Source organism: Lycorma delicatula, chromosome 13, assembly GCF_047948215.1.
Source record: "Lycorma delicatula isolate Av1 chromosome 13, ASM4794821v1, whole genome shotgun sequence".
Classification (NCBI taxonomy): domain Eukaryota; kingdom Metazoa; phylum Arthropoda; class Insecta; order Hemiptera; family Fulgoridae; genus Lycorma; species Lycorma delicatula.
The window spans coordinates 23,898,930-23,911,847 of NC_134467.1; the positions used below are offsets into that span (position 1 = coordinate 23,898,930).

A 12,918-nucleotide genomic window follows, 5' to 3' on the forward strand; every position below is an offset into this window, starting at 1 on the left:
CAGTATAAAATATTAACGCGCGAATCGATACGCCCTTCAAATAACTAAATAATAAATTATGCTGAGTTGTTGATGACCAATGTTTTCAGGAAGCGAGTGATAAACGCAAACTCGTTACCATGCGTTGTGCGAGTCAACGTATTTGTGCGTTTCCTTACCCCGCTTCATAAGACAGCAGACTCAAGACCTAGTTCGAGTAAGTTATTATACAGTGCTATAATAACTACTACTGTAGATCTATCGATGGCGCGTCAGTTTGACGTCATACAGTGTGCATACAATCCATTGGATCAGTTGGTTAGACAGCAACTGCTCCAGTGTTGTATCATTTAGTGATGGGTAAAATCGAATGATTTTAATAATCGAGGGTATTAGTAATCGAATGATTCATTCGAAATATGAATTATTACTAAAGTTTTTCACAAGTATAAACATTGAGTAATATATTATTAGTTTGATTAATACACTTTAATAGCTGTTTTGATCACTTCATTAGTTATGACTGTATACTGGTTACTGGCGCCGCAATTAATCCCTCCCTAAAACTTATTTTTTACAAATGCAGTGGTTTTATTTGAATTATTATCTCTCAATCGGTCGTTAATACAGGTTTATCATAAAAGAATGGTGCAGTTTTGAACGTGGTTTAAATTAAAACAGAATTACTTACAGTTTTTGTTTTTTATTTTTCAAATTTGTCGTCTGAAACATTTTTTTACATAATTAATAAATTTCAATATCTGCACCCTTAGTCGCTCGACAAATGTCCAAACGATACTCAATTTCTCTCCAAACATTAGTTAACATTTCTTCGTTAATGGTTGTCATTGCTTTATTGATCCTGTTTTTTAAGCGGTTTAGGTCGCGAATTTTTTGCGTATAAACAACGCTTTTGATGTACCCCCACAAGAAAAAATCGCAATGTGTCAGGTCTGGACTCCTTGGAGGCCAAAGGTACGGGTCCTTGCCGGCCTATCCATCGATCTCCAAATTTTTCGTTCAAAGCGTCCGTGACCGATGCATTGAACTGCGGGGGAGCACCATCTTGTTGGAAATGAAGTCGATGAATGTTTTCATCCGGCTGAGGAAAGCAATAATCGGTTAACATGTCAAGATACACAACTCCATTATTGTTTTTTCAGCAAAGAAGAAAGGCCCTATTACACGATTTTTCATCATACCACACCAAACATTAACTTTAGGCGAATCGCAATGTTTCTAAATAATTGCGTGTGGGTTTTCAGAGCCCCATATTCGTGAATTCTCTGTAAACGCATCCATTCACACGGAATGTACCTTCGTCTGTAAAAATTATATCGTCTAAAAATGATTCGTTTCCACTTATTCTGTCCGACATTTCAACGGCGAAATTGTAACGTTTTACACCATCATCGGGTTTCAATTCCTGCAGTATCTGGATTTTATAAGCGTGTAATTTCAGTTTTTTATGTAACTTTGTGAACTGTTGATTTTGGAATACCTAATTCGACGGGGAATGAACTTCCCAGGACTTCTAATTGCCGATCGTCTAATTACTTCAACCGTTTCGTCTGGTACACTTGGTCTGCCGGTTGATTTCTGTTTCTTAACCGATCCGGTTTCTTCGAATCGTTTAAACCAACGTGTTATGTTATTTTTGTGTGGCGGATCTCTTCCGAATTCACGTTGAACTAAAATTACGGATTTTAATTCGGCCATCAATAAAACACACTTTGTTTTGTCTTTATCCGAGAACATAGTAACTCGCTAAACTCACTGCAACAACAATACAAGAAGTGACGTTGTGGTTACAACTGCTGATAAACAAACTTTTGGGTTGGAGGCTCTCAGGGATACCAATATAACATCTAGAAATTTTCCTACAATCTCCTATGAATTACTGAAACCGTACCATTCTTTTATGATAATCCTGTATTTTAATATCTTTTTTTTTGTTTTTAAATCTTACGTTAATTCGTACGGTTTTATTTGTTACAATTTCAATCAGTGTTAAATATTAGCATTTTTGGGTTTTATTTCTTTAGTTTTTGGATGCAATCTACAGAATTTTTCGTTTATTTTATTTTACTTAATAAAATTTATTCATTCAGAAAGTATTTCGTTAAACTTTGTTTTTAGTGAGTTTCATTATTTTTGTTTATAATTTAGCTATTTAGAAATTTTCATATTTAGTTGTAGTATAGAGTAGAATTATGAAACCGGAGGGGAAATCATCAATCGTTTGGACATTATTTTACTAAAAATGAAGACAAAAAAAGTGTTTATTGCAAAATTAAAAAAAAAAAAATTAATTTTTTTTAAAAGTTTTTTTAAGAAATATAATTTGTTTACGTCAAAAATTAATATAAATGTCAGGAAAAGATTGTTGAAAGTGTATGTTTGGAGTGTCGCTTTATATGGAAGTGAAACTTGTACGATCGGAGTACCTGAGAAGAAAAGATTAGAAGCAGCTTTTGAAATGCTGTGCTACAGGAGAATATTAAAAATCAGATGGGTGGATAAAGTGACAAATGAAGAGGTGTTGCGGCAAATCGATGAAGAAAGAAGCATTTGGAAAAATATAGTTAAAAGAAGAGACAGACTTATAGGTCACATATTAAGGCATCCTGGAATAGTCGCTCTAATACTGCAGGGACAGGTAGAAGGAAAAAATTGTGCAGGTAGGCAACATTTGGAATATGTAAAACAAATTATTAGGGATGTAGAATGTAGGGGGTATATTGAAATGAAACGACTAGCACTAGATAGGGAGTCTTTGAGAGCTGCATCAAACCAGTCAAATATCTACAACATCAGTTCCTTCAGAAAGAGTGTTTTCTAAGGCTGGACAACTAACAAATTTGCGTAGGAATAGACAACTCCAAAAAAAAAAACCTGGACAAAATAATCTTTTAAATGACTATTTTTACGCGGAATTTTTAACTGATTTATCTTTTATAACTTGTTTTACCTGATATTTAACTTTTTAATTTACGAACAAAAATTAAAACCGTGCGTTTTTGTGAATAAAATTAAATTAAATAATTTAATTTCTACAAAAAAAGATATTCGAAAGTGATTGAGAACATTTATTATGTTTAATTTTTATTTCATCGTCTTGATATTATCATATTTTCTGAAAGAAGAATTAATTAATTATTTTTGTAGTTAAGAATTTAGCAGTACCGCATCAAATTCTCTTTTAAAATTATAATTGTGGCATTTTATTTTATATCTTTTGTGTAATTAATAAAAGTGAAAGTGGACTGATAATAGTGTCGCAATCTGTTAATTTCTAAGAAAATTTTAACATTAGTTTGCTGTGAGTATGAATTTAAGTATTTTTTCTTTGAAATTAATGGTAGGAGTGGTGATAGCATAGTGAACTGAACAAAGTAGCGAGAAATGACGTCAGAAAATAAATTACCTTGCTGGAATTGGTAATTGTGTGTTAAAATATTCACTCCAGCGATTAGTAGTTGAGATTCTCTCATCATTTCTATTTCTATTAGTAGTCGGCCTATTCATCTTCCAAATCCGAGCGAATGACGAATTAAAAGTAATAGTAAAATTTAGTAATCATTAGTAGTAATTCGCCTACATTAGTAATTTAGTAGTGTATTCCAAGCGAGAACATTATTCGAATGATGCAACTAGTAATTCGAAATATTTCAGTAATCGAATTGTTACTACTTTTTCATTCGAGAGATCCCATCACTAGTATCAATAAATATATAACTGTTCTTTAGTCGTTACTAATAGATATACATCCTTTCTTTTTCCTGTTTAGCCTCCGGTAATTACATTTCAGATAATACTAAAGAGGATGATATGCATGAGTGTAAACGAAGTGTAGTCTTGTACAGTCTCAGGTCGACCATTCCCGAGATGTATGGTTAATTGAAAAGCCCAACCACCAAAGAACACCGGTATCCATGATCTAGTATTCAAATCCGTGTAAAAATAATTGCCTTTACTAGGACTTGAACGCTGGAACTCTCGACTTTCAAATCAGCTGATATGAGAAGACGCGTTCATCACCTGACCATCTCGGTGGGTTTCGTAGATATACGTGGGAAGTTACGCTACTTTAAGCAACTAGGTATAGTAGTATACCCACCGGGTTGGTTTAGTGTTGAACACGTCTTCCCAAATCAGCTGATTTGGAAGTTGAGAGTTTCAGCGTTCAAGTCCTAGTAAAGTCAGTTATTTTTACACGGATTTGAATACTAGATCATGGATACCGGTGTTCTTTGATGGTTGGGTTTTTCAATTAACCATACATCTCGGGAATGGTCGACCTGAGACTGTACAAGACTACACTTCGTTTACACTCATGCATATCATCCTCTGAAGTATTATCTGAAAGGTAATTTACCTTTAACAGAAAAGAAAGAAAGGTACAGAAGTATAAACACAGTTAATTTTTCCTTCATCAGCTATTCTGCAGCTAATTTATAGTAAAACATAAATTTATTTTTGATCACAGAAGGTCTGTTACACCTCTCTTAGACTAGCCTGTAGTAGTTATAGACATTTAAAAAAAAAATCTGATGTGGACACTACATGACTTCCTTGTACGCCTATTAAATTACATATATACATTTTTAAAAGTACATAAAATTTTATTAACATTTTTTTTTTTATTCTTAATAGTGAATTATTATTTATTGTAAAACGTTTTTACAGTCAGATTTATTATATTTAAATAAAACGATAAATATTTTTAATTAAGTTGTGTGTGTAAGCCGTGCTTCAGAAACAACCCACAGTTGTAGGATGTAAAACTTGAAAAAAGGAAAGTTTCAGGACATGTTTTACTGGTAAAAATTAAAAAAAAAAAGTTCATATTTGATATAGGTTAGGAAACGTTTTCGTTAGCGACTGGCGAAAAAATTTTGCCCCGATTTCTCCACCATCGGCAGAATTACGCCAAACTATAATTCTCGGGACCCAAATTAAGTAGTTAATTTTGTGGGGTTTTTTTTTTATGAAATCTGAACTCAAAAATTAGAAAAAAAATAGGTCCCAGAATTATATTTTTAATTGTTTTTCAAGAAATCTGATGTAAAAGACAAAAGCATGGATCGAATTTTTTTTAATGTTGTAGTAAAATTTGATAAATGGATGTAATAAACGCGTATAGTTTAAATTGTAGAGAATTTTATCTGATTAAAACGGTACGAATGTTACAAACGTGTAAGAATTTCAAAATTTATTAAAAACAAAATGGGCTATCAATACGGGAATGTAAAAAGGAAATGGTCAAATGCCCACAACGCTTCCGTTATTAGTGCTAAATAAGAAAATAAATTGTTAAAATTATAAATGCAATCTAACCAAGTGCTAATCTTGATTGCTGAACGAAGCGAGTGTATGTTTGGTTAGATATTTATAATTTTTTTTTTTTTTCAAATTGTTTTTATTTATTTCAATATAGCGTTTCAGTGGTGCCATCTAGGAACTAACCAACTAACTACATAAGCGCTGTGGGCAAATAACGGATTTTGAGCAAATCACCTCATATTTATACGTATAATACATACATGTATGCATAGTTTTTTAACAGAAAATGATGTAGCTCTTTATTGTTTCTATTCAAGTTAAACAAAAGAGGAAGGAATAATTGTTGCAATTGTTTTATCATTCTTAAATCTTTTACATTAATTATACAGTTGCTATAAAGGCGTAAAATTTACAAAAAATAAAAAATTGTCCTTGAATTCAAACTCGACAGTTGTATGTACAACTCCTTTGTGTAATATAACATCATGATTTTTTTTTTGTATTCTCAAAACATATTTAATTTAAAACGAAATATTCCATTGAAATAAATCACTGCATGATAATACAAATAAATAAATTAATAATTCCACAAATAAATAAATTACCCCATATTTACCGGATAAAGTGAATTCGTGGTAGGGAAAACCTTATTCAAAGAAACATCAAAAAATTCAATTATAAAATAAAAAAGTCGGTAAAGTATTGCAAGACTTTCCCGGATAATTTCTATTTTCATAATAAATGTTAAAATATTTACAATAAAATAAAATTTCGATTTTTTAAAATTTTAAGGCCACTATATCAATGGGGCTTTTTTAATTGATTATAATGATTACCAAACTAAAATTTAAAAATTTCATTTTGATTTTTGGGGGTTCCCTTTCTCTGTGGAGACAATTTACTAAAGATCTTTATACGACTGTCCAAAAAGGAGTGTAATATATTTATCAGCTCAACGGCTGAACCGATTTAGATGTATGGACTCGCATTGGAATCCATACGTTACCGGAAGTGTTATAGATTATATCTATACTATTATATAAAAAGAAGGAGGTTTTTTCGTTCGGGATAAACAAAATATCTGGTGTGGACACCACATAACTTACTTGTACGCCTATTAAATTACATACACCCCCATTTTTTTTTTTTAAACTACATAAAATTTTATTTCTCTAATAATTTTTTATTTATTTTATTTTTATTAGTGAATTATTATACTATAGTAAAATGTGAGCCACGCAAAAATGAATCAAGCAAGGGGGCTCAAAAAAATATTTTAGGAGCAGTGTTAGGGGTGGGATAGCCGATCAGTTTAAATATATATATATATATATATATATATATATAGATTTTTTGAATTTTTTTTAAAACTTATTTTAATTAATTTAATCCTTTAAAAAATTTATCAATTTATACTGTATTATTACTGTAATTATTAATAATGTATCACGACAAAAATTTATATTATTTTTACTCTGGTTGGTTGCAGAAATAATATTTGAAATATCAACATTTTGTATACAACCAAACAGGTTTTTATTCGAGGTTATTAGTTATTAAAATTGACGTCTAGATTGCATTAGTAGATTGTAATTATCTTATTAAGCCATGTATGAATTTCATGCGCGGTTGGTTCAACACGTGCAGTTAATTATGACGAGTGCAAACATTTGTGTGTAATTAGTGATTTTTTTTTTAATCTATAAGGTAATTTAAACATTGATAAAGTTTACGTTTGTTCAAACGTAAACTTGTAAAAGCAGCATTTTATCATTATCATAAAAAAACAGTAAGTATTCTTTCTTCCTCCAGTTATTTTCTACTGTACATAACGAAAAAGTTTTTTTCAATCTGTAAAAATTAATCTGTTTTGTTGTTAATAAGAGTCGACATGTTTAAAATTTTATTTGTTTTCTGTTGACATTATTTATATCAATCTTCTTATAATTAAATTATCTACAATTTATGTTTAAAAAAATGTACGATTTATTACCAATTTAACAACGTTATTGTACGTCAAATGTAAAAAAATGTGTTTTTTGACCCTATTTTTGGCATTTTACATGGGGTATCTTAGAAACTAAGGGAGATACAGTTCCTATTTTTTTTTGATTTCCCAGCTCAAAAACCATAAGAAACAATTGAATTTGCCCCTTAATTGACCTTCCCAGAATTTCAGAAAGCCTTAATTTACCCGGAGGAACTGAAACTCGGGCGAAATCTTTCACCCTGTATAACTCGCTAACAAAGCGTTTTCGGACTTATGTTTATATGAACGTTTTTCTTATTTTTAGCCTCTAGAATGAGTTATCAAAGTATTGCCTTATCCTCCTGAATCAGCCTGTATATTTTTAGTTAATCATCGTTTTCCATTACGTAGATTCATCAGTTCATAATGTGGTTGTTATTTGTATTAGGAGGGGATAGATTTGTTAAGTAACTAAGCTTCAGATTGAATTTTTTTTGTATACAAACTGGATGAGAAATGGAATTACTTCATAGGATGAATGAGGATATGTATGAATGTAAATGAAGTGTAGTCTTATATAGTCCCAGGTTGACCGTTCCTGAGATGTGTGATTAATTAAACCCCAACTACCAAAGAACACAAGTATCCTTGATCTAGTATTCAAATCCATATAAGTAGAAACTGAATAACTGGATGTCTATATGTTGAACCATTTCCACCAAATTAAACAAATATTTATGGCTTGTAAATTGAACAGTGGCCACATCTTTAATATTAATAGAGTTTGTGACCACTGGCTAAAGAGAAATGATTGGATAGATATATAGATAAATGAAACAAAAAAATGTGGTGTATGATAATGAGAAATAATAATAATAATGGTAAATCAATAAATATATCTATTAGAGTTAAAGACCTCTCCAATCATTACACAACTATCCTCCCTGCAATCCCTCTGGACGTTGAAGTAATTTTTAGTAATCAATGATTTTTAAATTGATCTGCAATATAATGAATATATTACTTAATAAATTCAGAAAAAAATTTTCCTCAAGATCTTTAAAAGCAACCCAAGGCGTAGCTCAAATATTCTAAAGTAAATTATTTGATAATATCCGGAGAAATTTATAACTTAAAGGTAAAATAGATGTGTTGTGAAATTAACATCTTGTAATAAATAATAATGGAGTGATAAAAGATATCTTCTGAAACGTTTAATTACATTAATTTATTTAAACCTTCTACTTAAAAATAATACATAATAATTTGTTTGATGGAATAGAATTATTATAGATTACCATTGGTCATGAGTAAATAATAAATTTGAATTGCACTTCAGTTTGTCTGTACCTATTATAAAATAACTATTAATATTTTATGAACAAATTCTTACAGGAAATATTAAACTGAAAACATAAAATTAATTTATTGGTATTCATTTGCAGGAATGCCAGTCAGTTTGTCATAGTTTATATCATGGAAATGCTAGCTAAAGAAGTGGAAATACCTGTACCTTGGGGTGTTATAAAAGGTAAGCAATAATTTATCTTTATTATTATCTTATAATTTTATGTTTCATTAAAATTATAATTTCCTGTTATATGATGTAATTACTAATTAATTCAACTTAACGTCTTTATTCACTACTAATTTATTCAACTTTTATATATACAGTGAAATATAGTGAACAGTATAATTATTTACGTTTTAATGATATGATATAAAAATGCTGAAATCCTTAATGGAAATTGAATTAGGGAAATTTTATCAAGAAACTAATATATTTTACATTATAACTAGCTGGCCCATTGTCTGTATTACTTTTTTTTTTAGTTTGAAAAAAATTGGATTGAATTAAACACATTTTTATATGCAGTATTTACAAGAATCAGATAACATGTTGAGAATCAGAATTTAAAAAAGGCAAGCGTTAATCGAGAAAAGTGAGAAAAAACTCTGTCTCCATTGTTTCTCATCTTATCAATACTCATTTTCACTTGTTAAAAACTATAATTAGAAAAACAAATTTAAGAACAGTATAGTATGTTAAGATTTACTGATATTTTTTTTATAGAAACCCAAAAGTGAGTTAGAAGAAATATTAAATGGATGGATTTATTGGTAGAGAAAAGAAATTCAATTTGAAAATAAGTAATATTAAAACAAAGTTAATGAAATGTAAATGTTAATCAAATAATATTTCTTGGAATATGTAAAGTATGATTTAGTGGTTATGAAATATAAACATATAAAAAAGCAAGATTTTTAAATATGGCTTTAAAATCTAGTATTGATGAAACATTTTTCTTATTATGAACAATTAGCTTAACTACTCATGCATCAAAAACCTTAACTGGAATTCTGTACAGAAGAATTGCGAGGAAAATGGAAGAGGTGTTAGGAGAAGATCAATTTGGTTTCAGGAAAAGTATAGGGACAAGGGAAGCAATTTTAGCACTCTAAAAGAAAAACACTAACATACTTGGCATGTATAGACTTAGGAAAGGTATTTAATAACTTAGATTGGAATAAAATGTTCAGCATTAAAAAAAAAATTAGGGTCAAGTATAGAGATAGAAGAACAATTGATAACATTTACAGGAACAAAACTGCAACAGTAATAGCTGAAGAACATAATAAAGAAGCAGTAATAAAAAAGTGAGTCCAACAAGGATGTTCCCTATCACCATTACTTTTTAATCTACATACAACTAGCAGTTAATGATGTTAAAGAACAATTTAGATCCGAAGTAACAATGCAAGGTGAAAAGATAAAGATGTTACGATTTGCTGTTGATATAGTAATTCTTGCTGAGAGTAAAAAAGATTTAGAAGAAACATTGAATGGCATGGATGAAGTCCTTAAAGAACTACCGCATGAAAATAAACAAGAACAAAACAAAAGTAATGAATTGTAGTAGAAATAACAAAGATGGACCACTGAATGTAAAAATACAAAGAGAAAGATTACAGAGTAGAAAAATTTTGTTATCTGGGAAGTAGAATTACTAAAGATGGACGAAGCAGGAACGATATAAAATGCCGAATAGCACAGGCGAAACTAGCCTTCAGTCAGAAATATAATTTGTTTACATCAAAAATTAATTTAAATGTCAGGAAAAGGTTTTTGAAAGTATATGTTTGGAGTGTCGCTTTATATGGAAGTGAAACTTGGACGATCGGAGTATCTGAGAAGAAAAGATTAGAAGCTTTTGAAATGCGGTGCTATAGGAGAATGTTAAAAATCAGATGGGTGGATAAAGTGACAAATGAAGAGGTATTGCAACAAACTGACGAAGAAAGAAGCATTTGGAAAAATATAGTTAAAAGAAGCGACAGACTTATAGGCCACATATTAAGGCATCCTGAAATAGTCGCTTTAATTTTGGTGGGACATGTAGATGGAAAAAATTGTGCAGGCAGACAACATTTGGAATATGTAAAACAAATTGCTAGTGATTTAGGATGTAGGAGGTATACCGAAATGAAATGACTGGCACTAGATAGGGAATCTTGAAGAGTTGCATCAAACCAGTCAAGGAATTGAAGACAAAAAAAAATTTATGAAAAATTAATTTTTGTTGTGGGGAAAATTGGCATGTCTGACCAACCACAGAATCTTATAGAACAAAGGCAAACATACTAACAATCCACTGTGGAAGTTAATCTAGTTTATATAACATGTCTCTATAAACATGATAAGAATAATTTTCTCACTGTTTGATTTATTTATTAATTCTTTCCCTTTTGTAGGTAAATGGTGGGGATCGGATAAAATACAGCCTGTGTTGGCAGTACACGGATGGCAAGATAATTTAGGTACTTTTGATACTTTGGCGCCACTACTTTCACCAGAAATAAGTTTACTCTGTGTTGATTTACCTGGGCATGGTCTTTCTTCACATTATCCTAAGGTAAAGTAATACTTATTTAACTTTTTTAAAAACTAAGCTGGTGCTAAATCTTTATAGTAATTTTATAGAACTTAAAATGAAATTTTTTAGCTAATAATAGAAGTAAAAAATTATTAATAACTTTTCCTTTACTTAATTTTTTTGTACGTATATTAATGCCATAACCAACTGGTTATCGGTAAACTGGAATTCTGAAGAATAACAAGTTCTTTGACGGTCTTGATATAAAAAACTAGCATAGTCATGCGCGTATGCATGAGAGAGAGAGATAAAAACAAACACATTACACAACCTGTTATATAACAGAAAATAATATATCAATATATTTATTTCAGTTAATATTAGCTTTTTGTTTCAGGGTATGGCATATTATTTATTTTGGGACACATTAATCTTAATAAGACGAATCGCTAAACATTATAAATGGGAAAAAATATCTATACTTGGCCACTCATTGGGTGGTGCAGCCGGTTTCTTATATGCAGCTATATATCCGAATGATATCGACAAACTTATATCAATCGACGTTGCATGTCCACGTGTTGCAAAAACAGACGTTCTTATAAAACAAGCTGCTGACTGTATTGATAAGTATGTATGTGTATAATATATGAAATTTATTTTTATATATGAATTTATCTTTTTTTTAATATAATTTAGTTTTTAGATTACTCATATGAATAGTACTCTTTTTTTCTGTTTAGTATCTGGAACCACCATAACGTTTTACTTCAGAAGATGAATAAGGATGATATGTATGAAGTGTAGGCTTGTACATTCTCAGGTCGACCATTCCTGAGATGTGTGGTTAATTGAATTGCCTTTACTGGGAGTTGATCCTTAGAATTCTTGACTTTGAAATCAGCTGATTTTTTGATGACAAGTTAACCACTAGATCAGCTTGGTGGGCTTATATAATTGTAATTTTAAAACAAATGAATACTTTTATTATAGAGTAAATTTTCCTGAATGTCTTGTAAGATGATAAATTTTGTTTGCATAAAAATTGAACCGTACTGTTTTGCTTTGAGGCATCTTAATAAACAGCTAATATTTTCAATAAAATTAAATAAAATTATGCTAAATATATTCCTTAACAAAATATAAGAGTCCCTTTGGAAGGTCAGAAAAAATTTTCAAGATATAAAAAATAGTGAGATCATTTATGGTTTTGGCACCTGCAAATATGAATCTTGTAGACACACGTCGTAGTATTTTTTAAATTAAATTTTTTTAATGAATATACAACCATTGATAAAACAAAAAACTATTTGGTTGTTCTTAAAAAATGATAATATCTATGTTATGTCATCAAATCATACAATTGCTTCATTAAATTTCAAAATAACCAACTAACTGTCATCTTATTTAAAACAGATCTTCGCATCAATATAGTTAAAATAAAATGAAAAGATTTCTTTACAATACTAAAGTGATTTATGAATGTTAAATTCATTTTACAAATGATATTTTTAATGTATAAAGTAAAAAAAAATGTGGTAAAGAGTTTCAGAAATTTTACTGAATTCATGAGGAAAGTTATTCCATTTTCAGTCGAAAACGAGGGATTAAACTTAATTACATAATTTACTAACTACACTAACAGTTATGTTGCTTAGTGCCTAAATAATTTTAATTTAAGAATGTGTTTTAAAACATAAAGATTTCTTTTGTCCCCTCCTCTTAATGTGAGTTTAAAATGACAAGATCCCTCGCAAAGAAGTTTAGCTACTTAAAGAGACATTAAATTATGTGCAAAAATTTATCAAC

At 29.8% G+C, this 12,918-nt stretch overlaps 2 protein-coding genes across 4 annotated transcripts in view; one reads left to right on the forward strand and one right to left on the reverse strand.

Moving 5' to 3' along the window:
* LOC142334157 (transmembrane protein 107-like) overlaps positions 1–12,918 on the reverse strand; it is a 373,793-nt gene that overhangs the window by 127,871 nt on the left and 233,004 nt on the right. The window lies entirely within an intron of this gene.
* Positions 1–12,918, forward strand: part of LOC142333941 (putative serine hydrolase) — a 60,292-nt gene that overhangs the window by 30,723 nt on the left and 16,651 nt on the right. Inside the window, exons 1-4 of one of the 2 annotated variants that reach the window (XM_075381570.1) lie at positions 6,908–7,054; positions 8,680–8,765; positions 10,988–11,148; positions 11,507–11,739. In XM_075381570.1, the coding sequence (XP_075237685.1) occupies positions 8,711–8,765; positions 10,988–11,148; positions 11,507–11,739 (449 nt within the window). In that variant the 5' untranslated portion in view covers positions 6,908–7,054; positions 8,680–8,710. Of the gene's footprint in view, positions 1–6,907; positions 7,055–8,679; positions 8,766–10,987; positions 11,149–11,506; positions 11,740–12,918 lie in introns of those variants that run through there. The other variant, XM_075381569.1, reaches the window with a different exon arrangement.